Here is a 22,091-nt window from a genome sequence, read left to right on the forward strand (position 1 = left end):
TGCTCCTCAGAAACCATATACAGGGTCACTATGAATGGGAACCGACTCAATGGCACTGAACAACAACAACATCATCATCAAGATTATATACTGGTCCACGATTACAGAAAAGAGTTTGAAAAGCTTTCCTTGGGCCCCTGGTCAGTATGCAGCCACCATCAGTCCTGTAAAGCAAATTTCTCTCCTTACAGGCAACTATTCTCAGTGTCCAAATCTATCCAGGGGGAAGGGACTGCTCACCAATGGGATCGCACTTCCATCTGCCCCGACCCTGACCAAAGCAGGTACAGTTCAGCATGTGTCCCTCTTCGTGACGTTTGTGGAAGGTGTCATTCACATTGTAAGTGATGTCGTCGACAATGCACTGATCTGTGTAGGAACGAAACAACAGGATGGATGGAAAGCATTTTAATGTTTCAGGGATGATATAAAATAAATTACTTTTTTCAAAATACTCAGTTGCTTCCACCTAATTATTAACACTCTTCTCTACGATAACATTTCTCCTGGCATAGAATAAACGCTGTTTCAAAACTTAGCAAGATAACCTTTGTAAAAAACAAAACAAAAAGCTCTCTTATCAAGTGTCAGAGGTTGAAGTATCTGCAACTGAAGAATTTAGTAAAATACACCTTCTCGTGAAAGGCCACTCTTTTTTCTTTACAGAATATATCCAGTCTTTTCTAGACATGAATCTAGTGGTGTGATCTAGAGCCAAAAGGATGAAATATTTGCGTTCTTGTCTTCAGAGTCATCTTTTTGGCTCAGTCTAAATACATACACCCTGAGAATGGTTCAGAATCTGTGCCAGCCGTTCTTAACTGGCAGCTTACGTTAGCTCCTCCAGCACAGTGGCCGGATGTAGTGGTACTGCGGTTTTCTTCTCCTGCCTTTGGCAAAGGACAGATTTTCACATCAAAGCCTGCCTCTTTGTAGCCTCTGCCCTGTCAGACGCCTTCACTGATCAGCAAGCATACCTCGGAGCTGGGAGTAGGCAACACACGTCCATTCCCCACGACCATTCCCAACACAGGTACACCTCATCATGTGACCCATGTCATGCTGCTTGTCCCACTGGTCTCCAATGCGGTACATGACCCCTTCGTTGGTCGTACAGATTTCCTCGTGAGCTGTTTGGAAACAGGTAAGATAGTGCATACTTGATGAAGGATCACAAAGTCTTAAGAATGTTTATAAGAAAGTCTTAAGAGTCTTGTGTGCTTCAAAGGACTTGAAGTGTTACTAAGTTTTGAGCCCCAGAGAAAGAAAACATAGAAAAGCAAGGGGTGTTGTAAGGAATAATTACAGGAAGGATTAGGATACACGTTCACACAAAGGGTGCACCTTGTTCTAGCAGCCTGGATTCTGATTGCTGCCCCATAACTTCTCCTAGTCCTAGCTTATTCTGGTTCAAAGAGCAACTGCATGGACGAGTATGGAATTACAAGCAACAATGTGCTTTCTTTCTACACCCAACATTCTCTTTCATTGAAATAAAAGTGTTAAGGGTTTAAATGCTTCACACAGGCTTGACAGTCCACAGAGAATGGGCTTTGGGTCTACAACTGGGAAATAAAATGCAATCTACTAGGTTCTTGAAATTGAAAGACACTGGTTTCTTTTTGTCCATCCATTCAAATGGTACAAATTTACGCCCTCCCCACCCTTCATTTTTAAAAAGAGAGTCCTTACTTGTCATAAAACATAGTTTGGGTCATTTGGGTATTTTGTAAGCGATAGAGCCAAAATGATGTGTCAAATGACCCAAGCCAAAATGATGTGTCAATATGGTAAGTCTGTGACTACAGCAGCTATATAGTTGTTCCAAGCTACTCAAAAATTGACATATTCAGACTTTTAAAAGTATTTTTATCACATTGAAAATATTTTTAGGAATCTGAGTAACACAAGAGGTTTGTGATCAGTTGCTAACCCAAAGATGGCTGTTTAAACTCTTCCAGCATCTCCACGGAAAAAAGGTCTGGAAAACTGATTTCATAAATTACAGCCAAGAAAACCCCATGTGCTACAGAGTAATTCTACACATGGGGTTGCCATGAGTTGGAACAAGCTTAACATCACCTAACAACAACAGCATATATTTTTTTCAACATTCATTTAAATGAGGTATTAAAGAACGTAGTGGTTACGAATCGGGCTGCGAACCTGAAGGTCAGCGGTTCGAAACTACCAGCTGTTCCGCGGGAGAAAGACGAGGCTTTCTACTCCTGTAAAGATTTACATCCTTGGAAACCCTGTACAGGGTCGCTATGGGTCGGAACCGACTCAACGGCACTTAACAACAACAACAACAAAGTTATATAAAGAATTATCAGCTGTTCCACAGGAGAAAGTGGAGGCTTTCTGCTCCTGTAAAGGTTTATAGCCTCGGAAACCCTGTGCAGGGTCACTATAAGTCGGAACCGACTCCACAGTACTTAACAACAACAACAAACATAATTATGTGTGTGTGTACATATACACATACGTGCATACACACATACACATATTACATAAAATTTTTTGAATGATATTTTCTTTGTTTACAATAAAGAACAAAGTCTTAATGGGAGAGACAGCATAAACTGGATGCTCGTCTTTGTCTGCCCCCTAACTGGTTGTCTATCAGGACTGCATCTTACCAGCCATGGGGCAGAATCCGAACTTCTGGTCAGCATCATAGTTCTGTGTGGTTCCACACCATTTCATGTTGTCCCTTCTACCCTCCGAAGTACAGTCGGTATAATTCTGGTTGTTGTACAGGAACGGGAAATGACACAAGGCACCATTGGAATTTCCCCCTCGAGTCTGAACCAAGGCTGCCCATACCAATGTAAAAACAGAAGAAATCAGATTACAACTGACCTTTCCAGTGTACAGAAGCAACTTACTAAAGAAAAGTCCCGAGTTAAGTCCTTGAAGCTAATTGGCAGAGTCTATGCCAAAATAAAAGAGGTGTGATGATAAAATTCTAAGCTTCCACCTTCACCTTCAAAATAGATTTAAATCCTTTTTTTATTTCCCCAGTCAAGTAAATAAATGATAGCTTCGAAGAAAACATAATTCCAACCAGAAGATAAGCAAATCCAATCAGGCATCTACCCTGGGAGTGCTTCAGACCTGTGGGATTTCCCACTGATGTTAAGTGTCTTTAATCACATCATAATTCCAATGTGTCAGAATAAATGAATGGGAGGCTTTTCCCATTGGTGTCATTTCCCAAAGGGCCTGGGGAACTTGGAAGGATCCCTATAGCTAAGCTGACACTACGTCCCTTGGATCCTACACTGCTGTGAACAAAAGGAAATCTCTTGTGGTGTGACCCCCTTGAATGGCTAGATAGTTAGCAAATAAGAAGAGAAATGGTTTTCCCTAGTGTTCTGCTTCCCCCTGGGAACACTCACCATTATGGTCTGTACAGAACGAGTATTTCTGGTCTTGTTCATAATTGGAAGTGGTACTGCACCAGAGATGACCATCCTGACGCCCTTCTGTGGTGCAGGAGTAGAAAGTCCTGCCGTTGTAGGTGAATGGCAACACGCACGGATCCCCATTGGAATTGCCACCATAAGTTTGGCTTATCGCTGCAAGTACAATCCAAAGAGTTTCAGGAAACAGAGCTCTATTTATCTCCCACCAGCAGCTGCTCATTTAGAGCTTAAATGAAACTGAGCTTGTGCCCTCACAGGAAAAAGCTGAAAGCAGAGATGGTCATCGGGCTAATTTCAGACAAAATGTGTTTCTCAGAAATTCATGGTTTTTTGTAGATACAACATTTTAGTTTTGTTGACATCTTTTTGTATTGCCTCTGGTACCATGCCTAGTTCTCCACTTGTAAAGCTATATTAACAGAGATAAATTAAACTATCTGTGCCATAATAAATAATTCATTAGAATATTCTAGAGGAAAATTCAACTGTACCAATTATCAATGCTGTAACTACTATTACTTTAGCAGCCCAGAAGTGATGCATGAGGCGACTAAAAGTTTACATCACTTGTTGTTGTTGTTGTTGTCAGGTGCCATCGAGTCGGAACCGACTCATAGCGACCCTATGCACAGCAGAACGAAACAATGTTCGATCCTGGGCCAACCTCACTACCGCTGCCACACCCGAGTCCATCAATGATGCCACCTGGCTGATCCATCTCATTGGGGGTCTTCCTCTTTTTCTCTGACCCTCCACCCTACCCAGCATGACATCCTTCTCCAGCGATTGTTTCCTCCGGACAATATGTCCAAAGTAGGAGAGACGAAGTTTAGCCATCCTGGCCTCCAAGGAGCACTCTAAGCTCCTGAAATTTAATATTTAGAGCATATAATACAGACAATGGGCTCTTCAGAAAGCAACCCTGTGTAACAACATTTCAGAAGCAATGAAGAGAATACATAGCTGTTTAATGTTCACTTTGGGAAAGAAAAGGATCCCTGGTGATGCAGTTGCTTAAGTACCTGGGAATGAACTAAAAGGTTGGCGGTTCAAACCCACCCGCTATTCCAAAGGAGAAAGACGTGACAGTTTGCTTTTGTAAAGATATTACAACCTTGGAAAAGCTCTGGGAATTTCTACTGCGCCCCATAAGGGCTGTTATGAGCCAGAATGAATTTGACAGCAATAAGTTTGTTATTTTGTTTTGGATGAGAATAGAAATGCATAGATTGAAAAGAATGGGGGAAAAAAACACCCAAAACACATCAAATGCCAGTTCTTGTTATCTCAACGTATGAGACTATCAGCTTTTCTTATTTGTAAATGATTAAATTGCCTTTTAAATAGTAAAAATGTCACCAATATGATTTCTTTAAAATGTAACACATACTCGTCTCTTGGCAGCTGATTCCATTGCCCAGGCAAGTGCAAAGCATTTGCTTGTTCCCTTGGGTCTTCAGCCACTGCATCCCTACAGAATAAACCACGCCACTGTCTGCGACACAGTGGCCATAGGGAGCGGGTTGGGGGTGAGGCTGGGGCTGGTAAATGGCTGTCCGGACATCTGCGAAGGAGCCAGATCCTAAGGGTAAGAGAACAGACAGTCACACAACTGTACAAGAGAAGACAGCAGCTCAGGGTCATACAGACCCTCCCATTCTGTGTTAGCTTTGTATCCAGTTTAGGAAACAGTTCCCCAAAATCTGCCACATGTTTCCATCTTCCATTTTTTCAAAACACAGACATTACTTTGTTACTCAATAGAGCTGCCACCTTCAATAATTCTTTACTTCAGGAAGCGCATGATGTTCACCTCCATCATCTTTCACACTTCCTTCCGGACTCATTTCTGACAACTGTGCCTCAGCTTCTGTGAGTCATTTATGCATGTACCCTGTGCCAGGCTTCTGTGCTAGCCTCATGCTTTCCCTTTTGGCTGGAATGGTCTGCCTTACCCTTCATAACAGCTTTCATAAGCTCAATATATCTGGGTATTAGTCTTCTCGACACTTTTTAGAAGTCCCTGACACTCGCCAGCAGTCTTAGTCAGTGTCTTTGTAACTCTCAGTTCATCAGAGGGGGCTCTAGGCAGCCATATTGACTTCATGAGAAGTCTAGTCTCTTGGTGCCTTGTTCCTCCTCAGAATTATTTATGACTCTGTTGCATTTTATCAGATTCCAGTCCTCTTAGGTTTTTGGATGTGAATAAAAGTGCACAGATTAAAACAACTGAGAGAGGAAAAACACCCCACATCAACTGCCAGTCCTCCTTGTTATCTATCTCAAGGAGGTACGACCATAAGCAGTTAAGACATTTTTCCTTCTAGAATAACACAACAGAATGTTGACCTTTTCTTTGCATTTTTGAAAATTTGTTCTCTTGAAGTTCAGGATCCCTGATGGAGCAGAGTCATTACTGATGACTTCACTGAATCCAGTTTGTAATTACTACAAAACACTAGGACCCAAAGATACTTCATAGACAAGGAATCCCAAGGTCAAATGCCTATATCCAACCCCCACCCCAACTTAGAGAGTCACAATCCAAAGGATCATAAAGACCTTGGAGAGTTAAGTTCCATTTGGTTTAAACCAGTATTCCCCAAGTTTTTTTGATGACTAAAACCTTTTCCAGAAAAATTAAAATGTACTTTGGAAAACAGACACGTAATATATATATTGCAGGAGAAAGATGAAGCTTTCTGGTCCCAGAAAGGTTGATAGCCTCAGAAACCCAATACAGGGTCACTATGAGTCGGAACCGACTTCACAGTACACTGTCACCACCACCATCAATATATAGATTGAGTCTTGGTGACCCAGTGGATAAATGCTGCTAACTGGAAGGCTGGCATTTTGAATTCACCCAGTGGCTCTATGCTAGAAACACCTAGAGATCTGCTCCCCTAAAGTTTATATGGGGTGCTCCTACTCTGTCATAGAGGTTAACTATGAGTTAATAGCCACTTGATGGCCCCTAACAACAACAACAATATATTTATATAATATATATAATTGAGTAGGTCTTTTAACATTATCATTTATTTAAACTCCATTTTTATCTCTTGGGGCTAAAAGTTACTTCCCCTCTATCAAATCCATTTCCATTTCATTTACAAATTTTTATCCACAATTTGGCATTCTATAAGTTTTAACCACTAATAATCTGTAAAAAAAATCGTCACGGCAAATCATCTTCAAATAGCACATTAAAAGAATGAGAGTCCCAGGAATGGTTTTCAAAACACTTCTTCCCCATTCCTGTGTAGATTGCCGCACGCCTCACCGGTGGAGGTGGTCTGTGCAGACGCGTGCCGTTCACACTTCCACTCCCCTCTGCCATTGCCTGTGCAGATGCACTGGAGTAGGTTTCCCCGATTATCCTTCTTGCTCCACGTGTCTCCAATCCTATAGGATGTCCTAGTGTCCTGATCATTGCATCTGTCTGTTTCGGGAATGAAGCATTTAAATAGGTGAGTCCAGTCACGTTTGGCAAGTGCTCAACTCAAACCTAAGGAGCAGTAGAGTACTCGAGTGCCTGATAACCCATCGTGGGCGTAATATTTATTTAGCAGCAGTGCTGCAGGTCCCAAACTTCTGAAAGATGGGATTGCGTTTGTTAACGTGCGAAGGGAGTTGTATAATTGAGTTGATTTGCGCTCCTCTGCTGGCCATTTAGTTTATCTTGTTCCACTTCTCTGGGTGCTCAAGGCCTGTTCCACTAGCTTCCTCTCCTTTTTCCAAAGTTTTTGCACTTATCATTTGAGCAAATTCATTCTGCTTCTTTCTCAGGCTCTCTCTGGCTTTCTTCCAGAAATTATGGCTAAAGCCTGCCTTTCAATAGGGAACTCTGTATAGAAAACTAGAAATAATAATAGCAAACAGGTCTCCAAGGGTCTTCCCAGTTGCCTCTTATCTAAGAGAACAGTACTTCTTTCTCCATTTGTTATGTAAAAAAATTAAGAAGACCCCCAAATCAAAGCTCAGGAGGGGCAGGAAAGAAGGACAAATGGAAACAGGGGGACTCAGGGAAGAGGTGGGGAGAGGGTGGTTACATCCAGAGGATTGTAGCCAATGTCATGAAACAAAATGTGTAGAAATGGTTTAAGAGGAAACTAATTTGCTCTTTTAAACTTTCACCTCAACTACAATTGAAAGAAAAAAAAAAGTCTCAAGTTAGCATTAACGCCTGTATCATATCCAGGTTGTATGGCTCCAGCATCCACATGAATAACCAAGGACCAAAAGGCAAATCATAAATGAAAATAGAGAAATTTTGATTTGCTCAAATACAATGGCTACATATTGACCCAGGCATTGGAATTTTCATCTTAAGTTGTATAATCAATTGACTAAGTCATGGGAGGAACATATGCATTGAATTTAGGTATTTAAGAGATATTAAATAATGTTTCAGTTATTAAAAAACATCTAAAAACTGGCAACTCCTTAGCCTACAGTTGTCTCTTCTCACTCCCCTGACAACACCTATTTAAAAATCACTAATAAAACAGCTTTTTTAATTGTTCCATTTTTAAATGGAAAAGTGGTATTATTAATAATGTAAATGCTAATTTGTAACTTGATTATCATTAGTCTGTGTGATTAACTATCTAGCACATTGATCATTTAGATTATACACCTTTGCCCACATGATACAATGGGAGCATAGAAGATTTGCCTTGTGAATCAGATAATCACTGCTGCTTGCTTTAAGATATTGTAACTTGTTTCTCTAATTATTGATTTAGAGAAAAATGGACTGATACCTTTTTATCATTTCTTTGGAGACAACTAAGGGAGATTCTGACACAAAAACATACACAGACATCTGATCTACCAAAGAGCGCAAGAGCATGTTGCTGGTTACAGTCTGCCCCACAGTCTCCAGCTAACACTATTACTTTCTTCCCCAGAACCTCCACAGCACTGTTTTCATGATTTCTCTGGAAGCCCTTTCTGTAGATCATAAATATGTATGAGTCTTTTTCTCATTTCCCCAAACTACTAAGTGCTCTTGGAAGGCTGAGCGAATTTTCAAATCATTATCACGTGACTCTATCCCCTTCTACAAAGTGAGTGCTTACAAAATTGTGTGGAGTAAACGACTTTTCTTAAATAACTTTTTCTCAGTTTTCTATTAGAAGAGTCTTAAATAATAAATAAGAGTCTGAGTTGGACATCTAAGTTAAATATTACCATGAAGGTCTGATAATGTAAATGGTCTAATGAACTATTGAATGTCTAGGAAAAATTTGGTCAGAATTGTTATCATTTTCCACAAGAGACTCAGAAAGCATTACAAAAGCATTGCATGAGTTTGTTGTTGTTAGAAAAGGATTCAAATTTGGATAATGAATATTTGAAGATCTAAAATGTTTCCAGCTAGATAAATAAAATAGATTTAAAATATTTAGACTAGACTTGAAATTATTTTAAACACCAAATATGGAGTCCTGGTGTGGCACTGTAGGATAAGCACTGCAAGGTTGGTGGTTCAAACCCAACTGCTGCTCCTTGGAAACCCTATATAGAGCCAGAACTGATTCAATGGCACTTAACAACAACAATCCTTGCTGGTTATGTTGCTTCAAGAATTTATTTGAAAATTGAAGGAAGACTTGATGACAATCTTAGATGAAGCAGAAAAAATGCTCAAAGCCAGGTTCCTTATAAGCACTTAATACGACTGTACAGAAATTTTGAATAAAAAGCATAGTTCTCATATCCAGAGCAGGCGAGTCATTTTAACTTACGAAATAAACATATTTTGCTTATGAACTTGCCTTATTTCAAACACATAAGGAAACTCAGTATTTTTGAGGCTAGCTCAATTCCATGTCTATAACACTAGTGAGCCCAGAAATGCATTTCCACTAGATGTGCCTAGCTACCACTACCAACTGCTCTGAAAGGGATCACAGTATAAGATCTCAGAGTGGGAAAAAAGATGGAACAAAACTCAATAAAATATCAATGAAAATAAAACAGGCCAAAGCTATACAGGGTCACTATGAGTCTGAACAAACTCCATAGCACTTAATAACAACAACAATTGGTCTGAAAAAGACTAGAGCAACCTGAGACTATAGCCCTTGGCCGCCCTTCATGTCTGGAACGGAACTCACCCTTGTGGCCCCATTTTCAGCCAAGCGGTAGATAACTGTATAGCAGGGACAACACTAGTAAGATATGCTCACCATGGAATGGTTAACCATTCAAGATTGTTGTTGTTGTTGTTAAATGCCGTCGAGTCGGTTCCAACCCATAGCGACCCTGTACAGGGTTTCCGAGGGTGTAAATCTTTACGGGAGTAGAAAGCCTCATCTGCGGCTGGTAGTTTCGAACTGCTGACCTTAAGGTTCGCAGCCCAATTCGTAACCACTAAGCTGGACAAAGTTGAGAAGAGTTGGGAGGGAGGGTGGAATGGAAATAGGACCCACAGGAAGAAGTGGGCTAAGTGATTTTTCATGGAGGGGAATGCAATCATTGAGATGAAACAAAGTGGATTTGTTGAATGTAAAACTAATGATCTGTGTAAACCTTCACTCAATTCAACAAAAAGTTTCAAAAACAAAAAACAAACAAGAAAAGATTCATTCCCAAGCTATTTGAATGATTTTTTTGCTCTTAATACTTCAAGTTCAGACACATTTGACATTTGAATAAATACTAAGTTTCTTTAATAGGTTAAAACCTTATTAAATTAAACTTCTTTGTTGTTTTAATGTTGTTTTCTCCAAGAAGCAAAACAAGTTGATTATGGAATTTTTCTTGACATCCAAATGACAAAAGCACATTGGAGTGGGCTCTAACACACACACACACACACACACACACACACACACACTGGGTGTGTTCTAAGTGACATTGCATTCCCTTGCATTCCGTGTCTCACTAGGAATGGAGAAAATACTGCCTAACATACCTAACACAATGTCTACCATAAAGACCTAAAACGTACTTCGAGAGGTACAAGTGATGCGCCCGTTGCCTTCTCCCAGACAAGTGCAATCCACCATCATCCAGCCTTGATAGGGCTTTTCCCAGGTTTCCCCAACAACATAGGAAGTGCCAGCAGCATGGTCAAAACACTTCTCCGCTATAGGAAAATTGGAAGGAGAAACATAAAACAAAAAAATCAAAGTTATTTTGAATTGTGCAGTCTCCCTGTAATTTAAAGGGCCGTGTGTAAGCAAATATCCTGCCACTTTTTTTTTTTTAAGTGGCACTCTCTTCAAAAAGAAAGACACGCCCTGTAAGTAAGCACATAGTAAGTAACCAAAGTACCAGAGAGCCCCAGCCGAGCTGGCAGGCAGAAATCTGTTCTCCTAATAAGTACATGAACTGAATAGCTTCAGTACCAAACTTCATACCAGCATTTTCAGTGACAAGAATGTATGTATGTACACAATCTGTGGGAAGAATGACTGCAAAATTCCAGACTTAAGGATGAATGACCATTGCCTAACATGATAAGAAAATGATTTACAAGTTGGATTTCTGTAAAAACCAAAACTAAATCAAACCCCAAACCTCTGTATTAAAGAACCAGACATAAATGGGGTAAAGTTTCAGCTAGAAATTCCTGGACTAGTACCTGCAGAGTTCAGCTGAGGGTGGAAACTTAAGGAAGCACATGCTTTATCTTGTGAGAAATTGTCAAGGTACAACAGAGCACATTTTATGTTTCAGTCTAGTGCATTCTATAAAGAAATCTGTCTCTCTCTCTCTCTCTCTCTCTCTCTCTCTCTTTTTTTTCTTTTAAATAATCTGTATGTTGTCCAAGAAGAAAACTGAGATCAGATATTGGACAAAGCAAATGCCTTCTTCCTAAATCTCTCAACCTTATCGTATGCTTTTGAAATGAAATACATGGTTTGTAGGAGTTCCTGGAGAGCACAAACGGTAATGTGCTTACTTACTAACCAAAAGGTTGACAATTGCCATCCACCCAGAGGTGCCTCTTGAAGAAAGACCTGGCAATCGACTTCTAAAAGGTCAGAAACATTGAAAACTCTATGGAGTGCATTTCCACTCTCACACACATGGGGGCGCCATGAGTTGGAACCAACTTATTGGCAATGGGTCTGCTTTTTAGTTTGACCTGTTGTTAATACTTTAAAAACTAGTTCCTTCAAAAAAAAAAAATACAGTATATAATATTTCATTGCCAAAAATGAAATTACCATTTCTAATTGAAATTCAGATCTCTTATCTGATTTTGAGTCAACCCAATATGATAAATATGTGTCCCCATAACCTACCCACACCTAAGAAGTCAACACACCTATGGGCTTGCAGGTCCATTCTCCTTTGCCATTACCAAGGCACACACACTCTAGCATGTAACCTCCGGTCTCATGTGGTCTCCTCCAAGTGTCACCAATCTTGTAGGACTGGCCACCTTCATGACATCGGTCTGTTCAGGATAAAAAACACATGTTAGGAGAAAGTCCTGGTGTGGTGCTGTAGGATAAGCACTGGACTGTGAAGCTAGTGTGAATCACAAGATCAGAAGTTCAAACTCACCAGGTGTTTCTCAGAAACTCTATACAGGGTTGCTGTTGTCGGAACTGACTCAACAGCATTTAACAACAACAACAAGAAGAAAGTGGAATGCAAAACATTAAAAGAAGTATTCTGTTCCATTCAGCCTGGATACTTAGGTTACCAAAAGTAGAGACAGAGAAAAGTTTTTGCCATCAGAGACAAGGGAAGACGTTCTCTGGCTTGGTCACTTTGAGTCATTTCAATTAAACATCTTGCAAACCCACAATAGGAAACCACAGAGAAATCTGAATGGCAAAGTCATAAACCCTGAGTCTCCAGAAAGTTCACAAGAACTTGTCCTAAAGCAGAAAAGAGGCTGGGAGGCATGGTCTCTACTTGCCATGGTAAGTTGAGCCTGAGACTAATTCAATGATGAGTTCACAGTGATAATGACACTCCTGTTTTCAGGAGTAGAAGAGCCTGTATTTTACTTGAGAGTAGAAATGTCGTTTTGGGTACAGCAAATACATATCATGTGTGGAAATCCTAATATTTTTCTAGACTGCTAATCAAATATAATGGCACATCCAAAGACTGAATTATCCCTAGATGGTGTGGCGTTGTGGGTTAATGCGCCAGACTGCAAAGCCATTTGAACTGCAAGGATGGCGGTTCAAGCTCGCCAGCTTCTCCTTGGAAACCCTATACAAGGTTGCTATGGGTCGAAACTGACTCAATGGCACTTAGCAACAACAACAACAACAACAGTAAACACTTGAGGTTTGCTAAGAAACCCTAACATTAAATATGGGGGAAGCAAATTGGTCCTATTCACAAGTGACTTGCTCTTTTGAACTGAAGCCATTAAAGTGATTCACATTTAAAGGATAATTTTTTAAAAAAGAAAGAAAACAGAATCCACTGGCAACCCTATGACTCATATTGGAAACACTGCCTTAGTGAAATTAGAATGGAAGAGAGTCTGCCCAGTCCCCACAGTGCCTGCCTTGGAGGCAATATTTGGCTAATCATTTCATATTTTTCCTGGGAACAGAGCGCTTTATTTGGGGTCTACCCTATGAGTCATTAAAGAAACTGGGCAGTTTTTGTGAGGTACAAGAGGTCCCTGTGTTGCAAAGAGAAGAGCAGACCACCCCCCCATGACTGTCTCCCTCTCCATGATCATCTCCCCAGTCACTGTAGATAACCGCATGATTAACTTGGCTTGAAGATGCCCAGGTAATTTCAAAAGAGTAGATTTCATTTCTTACTGGGATGGAACCTAAGATATCTACCTTGATACATGCTACACACACACATACACACTCCTAAATCCACAGATTAAACACTCATCCACCTGCACTTTGATCCACCTTATAGGAGCACAGGAACCAGCTGGGTAATCACAAAGAATACCTGCTCACCAGAGGTAAATACCCAAATTAAGGCTATACCTTCTTGAATAATAGTGACAGCTTTAGTCATAGAGAAATTCATATTTTTGACATTTTAGTGTCTCTTTGAGGAGTGTTGGTAGCACAGCAGTTAAGTGCTGGACTGTTGACAGAGAAGTCGATATTTCATCAGCTAATTCAAGGGAGACAGTCGCAGTTGGCTTCCTTCTTGGAGACTCTAGAGGACAGTTGTACTCTGTTCTATTGGGTCACTCTGAGTTGGACTCGGCTCAGGGACAGCAGGTTGGGTTTGGAGTTAGGAAGAAAGATAAAAGGGGTCTTTCTTACTTGCGATGGTGCAGCTTATTCTTCCTCGGCCAGCTCCAATACAAGTGCAGTCCCAGATCATGGAGTCTTTGGGGCGCTCGTAAGTGTCGCCCACCTTGTAAGTGTTCCCGGTGTATTTGTCAAAGCAGGTCTCTTCAGCTGAGGGGAAAAGGAGAGCCCATGAGAGACTCTCACATGTAAAAGCTCTTTAGTGCACTATGACCACCCAAAGGAAAACCCACTTTTTCATTTTAGGAGTGGTATCCTGGTGTGATGTAGTAGGATGAGTATTTGACTGATAACTGCAAGGTCAGCAGTTCAAACCTACCAGCTGCTCCTTGGAAATCATGTACAGGAAAGTTTCTATGAGTCAGAGCTGACTCAACAGCACTTAACAACAGCAACAACATGGTAGATAAAAGTTTAAAAAATTGAGACCTAGACTTTATCCTAGGTTCTTGCTACGTCTTAATTTTCAACCTTTGACAAATTCTCAAATTAGCTATAAATTAATCTCTAAAGAAAAACAGAAAATTGTTTTTACTTAGGAAATACCCATATAAAGCACTACATAGACTATAAACAGCTCGATTAAGAAAGGGTTTCAGATTCTGATCTCTGACACAGGAAGTCAAACAGGGTCCACAAAGAAATCAAACAGTTGGGAGGTGAACACCTCCTGTCAGGCACTACTCACACTTGTTAATTGTAATTCTTCCATTTTAGCCATATCAGAGCTTCTCTGTGGGAGTCACTATAATTTACAAGAAACCCATTCTAAAGGAATGCAAACTTTGTGATGGCTGACAAATCTCTGAATTACAGTGCCCAGAGTGTTTTCTGGCCCATCTCTTAGAGTTTAAGATTTGACATTGCTTTATTTAAATTTTAAATGATTTTACAAATTATTATATGTTTATGAAGATGCACATCTTAATGTTAATGTTATTAGAAAAATAGCGTAAGTGGTTATGGAATATGCACAAGGTTGGCAGTTCAAACCCACCAGCCTCTAAGCAAGAGAAAGATGACGCTTTCTGCTCCTGTAAAGATCTAGAGCCTCGGAAACCCTATACAAGGGTTGTTGTTGTTGTTGTTAAGTGCCGTCGAGTCGGTTCCGACCCATAGCGACCCTGTACAGGGTTTCCGAGGGTGTAAATCCTTACGGGAGTAGAAAGCCTCATCTTTCTCCCGCGGAGCGGCTGGTAGTTTCGAACCGCTGACCTTAAGGGGTTAGTCAGAATCTATCAATGACTGTGGGTTTTGTTTCATTTTTTTGGTGCGGTGCTGTGGATCAGCACTGGACTGCGAATCACAAGGTTGGTGGTTCAAACCCACCAGCCACTCCTATACAGGGTTGATATGAGTTGAAATGAGCTCCGTGACACATAACTCCACAGCACATCACTAGCTCCTGTAAAGATTTAGTCTCAGAAACCGTATTTAGATTTACTCTGAGTTGGAATCAACTTAATGGGAGTGGGTTTGGTTCTTTGGAATGCGGTTTAGTGCTACAGGATAAGCAATGGACCACAAGTTCGGTTTGAACCACAAGGTCGGTGGTTCACACCCACCAGCCGCTCCTTGGAAACCCTGTACAGGATTGCTGTGAGTTGGAACCGACTCAACGGCGCTTAACAAGAACAACAATAAATTTAAAAAGTTTGGCTAACATGCACCAATTCTCCATCTATTAAAAGATCCTCCCAGACACTTACGTTCAGGTTTACTCTCGCAGTTGAATCCTCGGCTCCCTCCATAACAGGTACAAACCAAAGCATTGCCTAGGTAGGTCCGCTCCCATTGTTGGTTTATCTGATAGTGTTTTCCATTGTCATAACAACCAGCTATAAATAATGGAAGGAAAATAATGTTAAATTTCCATCTCCTTTTTCCTCCAAATTAGGGACTTTTCTTACACAACTAAATTGATGAGCTTGAGCACCAAACTTAAAAAAAATTTAATTAATCATCAGAAGAGCAAGAGTGTTAAAAGCAATGTTACACTGAAACACAGAAACTCACTACGAAAAGTATCAGGCACCATTTGTACACATGGATGGATATTTAAGAATAGTTTTTTTTTTGTTTTTTTTTTAGCTCAGCTAAATGGTATACAATGATGTCATTTCCATCTGGTCAGAGGTCTACATCAAAGGAATGGGAACATTCTGAAAAGCAGATAATTGGATTTGCATTTTAAAACATGCAAAGAACTTTAATGCCATTCTAACAGTGAAAAAGGGCCACTTTAAGTTTCCATTAGCCAAGGCAAGGGGAGGGTGGTGTGTCTTTGAAGAGTGAGATGAGGAATTCCCATCTCTGTTTTTGATGAAGTATTCAGAGAGGTCCCAAAGACATCTCCAGCAATTACATCTCTTTCAAGTTAGTTGGGAGCAAAACCGTTATCTTGCTACCACAATTTGAAAAGAGATAATTATTTAGTAACAAGGAAAATAGATAACCGTGAGGACCAGATTAAATCCCAAATGGAACGTTTAAAAGCATGCATCCTTTTTTTTTTCCTTTAAAAGCAATACATTTAAGGGTCACATCTGAAGGTGTAGAATTGTTAAGAACACTGCAGGACAGCAGAGCTCTGTCCCACAAGTGTTATACTAATCCCAACCCTGCAAGCCAGCCTGCTCAAACCCAGTCACTAATGAAGAACCTTTTGTACCCGCAACTGGATTTTTCTCATTAAAGTACGCGTACACACGCTCAGGCGCGCACTCTAAACTTCTACCACAACTTTGGTTGGCTTTATGGTCCCATCCCTAAGACAGCCTCTTGATGCCCACGGGCGGTACTCACGCTTGTTTTGGCTAACAGCCACCGGGGCCTGGGGCTGAATGATTTGCTGAGCCTGCCTCTTGCTCTTGGAGGCTTCGGTGGAAGGCACCGCTGACCCTAGGCACAGGACGGCCAGCAGCAGCAGCCCGGGCCCCGGACCCCTGCGCATCATGACAGGGGGTGGGGAGAGACGCCCTAGAAGGCAAGTGGCCACCAAGTTTGGTTCCCTTTGCAACCTGCAGGAAAAGTCCCTTTCAGTACCTTCGGGCAGGAGGCAGAGGATGGGGAAGGGGACAGGTAGAGAGACAGAGGGTCAGGACAGGGCGAGAAAAGTTGTGGCTGCGGGTTCCCTGGTCCCCGCTCGCGCCTTGGGCTCCCCGTCTTCCCTCTCGCAGCCGGCGCGAGCGGCCGAGCCCCGGGAACCCGGGCTTATATGGGACGGTCCTCTCCCGCCCCCCACGAGGCCCCGGGCGCCCGGGAGGAGGGACCCACCCGTCCCACCCCTCCGCCCCCCGCCGACGCCGACCGCGCGACGATTGGCTGGGGCTGGGGGTGACGTCACGGGGGACTGTGGGTTCGCCTCGAACAAAAGAGATGCTGATCGTCCGCCAGGATTTGGGGCAAGAGAACTTTTTTTCGGTTTCCTTTGCAGTCGTCAAACTTTTTTTGGCGGTGGCGGTGGGGGATGGGAAGCAGTTGTAAAGGGATAGACTGAGAGGAAAGGGAGGGGTGGAGTTGTGTGGAGCGAAGGGGTTGCAAGTTTTCTATCACTTTTCTTTTTTTATGGGGGTGGGGGGTTGTTTAAGGACATTGCGTCACCTCTGGGGAGAAAAAAAAATCTCTGCTTACTGGAGTGTATTTTGGGGGGAGGGAAAACCATAAAATAGCCACCACCTTACAGCTGCAGGAATCCAGACTTGCAGTTACAGGGCGGGGCTGGCTTTTCCCCTGGTCCCTTTCTTTGCTCTAAAGCGAACTGACTTGTCGTTTACTTTCTTTGCTTTCGGAACTTCCTGAGCAAACTTCTCTCCTTCCCAAACTCCGTACCTGCGGTAATCTGCGGGCGCTCTAGCTGGGGAAGGCGCACGAAGGGGTTAAGAGCGATCCTTTATTGAGCCTCTCTTTAGAACCAGGAGTTCTGCGGGGCGCTTTGCGGATCTCGAGGAAATTCGGAAAACGGGATTTCTTTTGAAAGGGCAATGCAGCGATGTGTTTTTTAAATATGCAAGAATACGTTCTTGCTAAATTGAAATGGGCTGCCCATTTCCACTGACGGGGAAATTAGCTTAGCAGAGGACCTGGAAGTGGTGTTGGAAAGTTGGACTGGCTATGGGGAGAGAAAGACCGTGTTCCTTCCCGTGTTCACCGTGCCTTTACACACAAAGCAGAGATTTTGTTCGAATAACCAAGAGCTGAGGAAAGGCCCCTTGCAGACTTGCTTTCTCACAATTTCTTCCAAATGTATTTATTTGGCATTCCCTTTTTGCACACAGTTTCATCACAGAATTCCTTCTCCAATCCCTCCCCCTCCCCGCCAGCTTTTTTTAATATTTCGATTGTTATCTACCCCCAAGAACTTGGAATGTTCCCATTTAAGATTCCCCTGAAAAGGGAATCTGAGACGTGTATAGCATGCAACAACTGATTACATCAGTCTTTTTTTTCAGGCAAAGGCAAGTCTAACTTGCTTTAAAAAATCTTCAAAAGGAGAAGTCTGCAAACTTCTTCCATTAACTCCTGAGAGACCCAAACTCAAAGCTCTGTCTCCTTGTTTTGTTAGGAATTCAGTCATTCTAGAGGCTTTCAGAATTTAGGAAATCTACTAGTAAAGTATGTTTATTTCCACAAAGTATTTGTTTTCTTCAAAAGTTCTGTCTTCATCAACTGCTAGGAGGTAATTTGGAGACTTTTCTTGTTGAGTTGATAGGTGTTGAGGAGTCACCTGGCGCTACGCCCGCCTCAGTAAAATACCCAAGACATTAAAGATGCAAAACTAATATTTGTTTTTATTGATGCAAAGAGTTAAACACACATAAGCACACCACAGCAAATATCAGTTTCCTACAAGTAGCTTTAAATAACCTCTTGAGGGTTCTTTGTGACCAATATTTCAAGTTGAGAGAGTCCTGTGGGTTTCCCCAAATTTAGAATCTTATGTGGGGTAGAGTTTTTTTTGAATTTTTCATCATCACTTGACAAAATGGTTTTCTCTTTCAAATATAAAAAGGCTCCTTGTAAAATACTTAGCAAATTTCTGGGAAGCTGGGTGTACCTTCCAGAGGGAAAGATACCTGGAAATCAGGGTATAAGGAAGATAAACCTGAAGCCAAAACTTTTCTTAAAATACATAGATGCTGAAGGAAGGAACTATGTGGTTAGAAAAGTATTTTGTTAATCAAAAGCATGGTAGTTTGATATGTTTGCTGTACTCAAAATACATTAGAATAATATACATATGAGAACTTTGAAGGAACTTTTGTGCATTTTAATTCCACTGAAATACAGTTGTTGTTTTTTTTAAAGAATGCCTGTTATGTATCACAAGCAAAAGTATAATGATATTTGACTGTTTTAGATATTTGACTGTTTTATAGGAATGCTTGGGTGTGTTTCCCTTTTCTTTGAAAGTTGTTCTTGTTTTTCTTTAACTCTGGAGATGGAGACATTTTCTTAGTTAAGATAACTGATAACTATGTAAGTATTATCTTTAACTGGAGAGATAATTAAATCTTAAAGACCGCATGGACTATGTGTCCAAGATTCCTCTGGATTCCTTTAGGAATTTTATTTTGACAGGGTGGTTTTTCCATAGTAAATAACACCCTTCTACTTGTAGGAAATATTCTTGGATTATTTTTCTTATCTCAATTTAGAAGGAGAAATGTGACACACAAAAAGGCAAGTCTATACAGACAGAAAGTCCAATCAGGAGCTGAGGGTGGAAACAAGGAATCTTCTTCAGGTGCTGAGAAATGTTTTAAAGGTAGAGTGTGATGATGACTGAGCTACCCATTAGCTGCGGGGTGTGGGAGGGAGAGAAAACGTCACTTAAATTGTATATTTAAATGGATAATTTTCATAATATTAAATTTTACCTCAATAAAATGGCTTTATAAAGTTCATTTAAAGTGTTGTTGTTAAATGCGGTCTTCTGACTCATAGCAACGCTGTATAGGGTTTTCGAGGAACAGCTGGTGAATTTGAACTGCCAACTTTGTTGTTCTAAGTCCAGTGCTGATCCTACAGCATCACACCAGGAGTGCCATTTAAAAAGTGGTGGTGGTGGTTATGTGCCATGGAGTCAGTTCCGACCCATAGCGACCCTGTTCAGGGTTTCTGAGGCTGTAAATCTTTACGGGAGCAGAAAGCCTCATCTTTCTCCCGTGGAATGGCTGCTGGTTTCGAACTGCTGACCTTGCAGTTTGCAGTCCGATTCGTAGCCACTACGCTACCAGAGCTCCTTATTTAAAAAGTAGTATTTCATTATTCTCTTTTATTTTTACTACTTCTTTATTTTGTTCACACAAACACTCCCAAATGTTGCCAGTACACACCAGAAATCCCTGTCTCTTCATTTTTCTAAAAGGAAGTTTGCCTTTTATCTGATAGATGCTTTTCTGTTCACCAGTCCTTATGAAGTCCAGCATCTGTGTGAGGACATGCATGTGGGAGACACAGAAAAAAAATCATTTCATTTAGGTCTATGTTGTGTTTCTTTTTGGAACTGCCACAATGATAGGATTTTCTTAGAGCTTCAAATAACTTAATTTGTCAGTAACAAAAAACCAGCATGTAGATTTGTGTGTGGGCGTGTGTTGGTGGTGGGGATGTTATTTAAATCATTTGTTATTGGACAAGGTTAATGAAGAGTATGAACAGTTATGGAAATCTGACTTGTACTGACTTTGAGTTGATGATTATTGCTAAGCACTCAGAGAATTGACCAAATTCAGCCATTTAGAAAAAATTACAATTAAAATAATTCAAGGTATGCTTTTTAAAAGACTTTTTTTTTTTTTTTCTCAAATTGAAAATGTATTTCCTTTAAGATTAATAAACACATTATGGAAAACCTTCCTGCTAGCTAAATCCTTTGCCAGTTGAAAAAACAAAACAAAAAAACCCTCTTATCTTTGATAAGAAATAGCTTCTTGACTCCAAAGGTTACATTTAGACAAAGGTAAGCTGTTCTCCCTGAAAACCTTTGAGTTTTTTCCTGATCTTAATCTCTTTTAGTCTTAGAGTCAGGCCATTGACCAAGTGACCTCTGGAGTTTTCCTTTAGCTGAAAAGTTCTGTAGTAACTCTTTCGTGTGCTATAGGAAGGCTGGATGGAGATGAATTACAATAGTTTTTGTTTCTTACTTTAAAACAAAACAGAAAACCTGAAATCGTCCTTGCCTTTTTCTGTGGAAATGACCAAGCATGCAAAACTGCTACTCATTAAGTCCAGGTGTGAGAAGGAGAAATAAACTGTCTCATGGATAGAATGTCTGAGCAGTTTGTCTAGAATTGATAGGGCTCCCGCCACCAGGGAGAAAATCCTTGATAAGGGCACTCATTAAATTATGCATTGAAAGCCAGCCAGTTTTCACCTAATAAGCATTTTGTTTATATTTTAAGTTACTGTATTTTTAATCAGCACTTTTAAAAGTCTTAGTCTATGCCTTCTGCTTCATAAGAGGCAGCCTCTTTTCTCATTAGAGTGATGGAACTCCCAAAAGGCTTTGCAAAGGAGGTTAATTCATCCAATAAATCGGAACCAACTACTGGGTTGCTGGAATACTGAGTCAAAACTGTGTTATAATGCTTGTCAGTTTTCCAAGACAGGCAGCAATTTCTTGGAAAATTTTTATTTTGTATGTGTTCTTGCTTCTTTTTCCAATTTTGCTTTATTTTGTGTTGGTAGCATTAAAGGTTTATTTTGAAAGGTTGAATTAAAAAAAAAAAGATTTTCAGTATTTAGGTTCTTTTTCTATCCTTTTTACTTCCACTTATTTCAAGCATTGTTTCTCATCTGCAGCTAATCATGAAGGTTGAGTCAGATGACTAAAAAAAAAAAAAAACAAGAACTGAAAAACATTCTCTTTTAAACAAACTTTTATCGATTACTATGATTTCGGTGTTGAATCAGGCTATTTGTAGATAATTCATTGGTGAATTACAATGAATTAAGGACACAGCCAACTGAATTATAAAAATGAATGTAGAAACACTATCATACTTAAGTGTACACTGAATCATTTTCTAGATAAATCTAACATTTTCTCACTGTTGTTAGACACTGTTGAGTAAGTTCCGATTCACAGTAATGCTCATGTACAGCAGAACGGAATGACCCAGTCCTGCTCCATTCTCACAAAGCGATGTCTGCGCCCATGGTTGCTATTTCAGTCCTTCTCATTCAAGGTCTTCCTCTTCTGTGATGACCTCAGTACTTTACCAAGCATGATGTCCGTCTTCTCCAGGATCTGGTTCCTCATGATAACATGCCTAAATAACATGAGTTGAAGTCTCAGCATTCTGGCTTCTAAGGAGGATCCTGGCTGTGAGCTTCTTCCCAGTCCATGTTCTTCTGGCAGTCTTCTTTGTCAAGGCCTTAATTCTTTGATCTTCCTTATTCATTGTCTAGCTTTCACTTACCTTTGAGGCAC

The 22,091-nt window shown here is 40.7% G+C and overlaps 1 protein-coding gene across 5 annotated transcripts in view; it reads right to left on the reverse strand.

The window, feature by feature from the left end:
• FN1 (fibronectin 1) overlaps positions 1-16,685 on the reverse strand; it is an 82,446-nt gene extending 65,761 nt beyond the window's left edge. For 3 of the 5 annotated variants that reach the window (XM_006867792.1, XM_006867789.1, XM_006867791.1), the window contains exons 1-11: positions 16,460-16,685; positions 15,364-15,492; positions 13,667-13,804; positions 11,722-11,853; positions 10,396-10,533; positions 6,718-6,876; positions 4,822-5,013; positions 3,405-3,584; positions 2,643-2,819; positions 978-1,130; positions 241-369 (exon numbers count right to left, since the gene is read on the reverse strand). In XM_006867792.1, the coding sequence (XP_006867854.1) occupies positions 241-369; positions 978-1,130; positions 2,643-2,819; positions 3,405-3,584; positions 4,822-5,013; positions 6,718-6,876; positions 10,396-10,533; positions 11,722-11,853; positions 13,667-13,804; positions 15,364-15,492; positions 16,460-16,610 (1,678 nt within the window). In that variant the 5' untranslated portion in view covers positions 16,611-16,685. The remainder of the gene's footprint in view (positions 1-240; positions 370-977; positions 1,131-2,642; positions 2,820-3,404; positions 3,585-4,821; positions 5,014-6,717; positions 6,877-10,395; positions 10,534-11,721; positions 11,854-13,666; positions 13,805-15,363; positions 15,493-16,459) is intronic. The other 2 variants (XM_006867788.1, XM_006867790.1) reach the window with 1 other exon arrangement.
• Positions 16,686-22,091: the final 5,406 nt, after the last annotated feature.

Source organism: Chrysochloris asiatica, unplaced genomic scaffold (assembly GCF_000296735.1).
Source record: "Chrysochloris asiatica unplaced genomic scaffold, ChrAsi1.0 scaffold00110, whole genome shotgun sequence".
In the NCBI taxonomy this organism is placed as follows: domain Eukaryota; kingdom Metazoa; phylum Chordata; class Mammalia; order Afrosoricida; family Chrysochloridae; genus Chrysochloris; species Chrysochloris asiatica.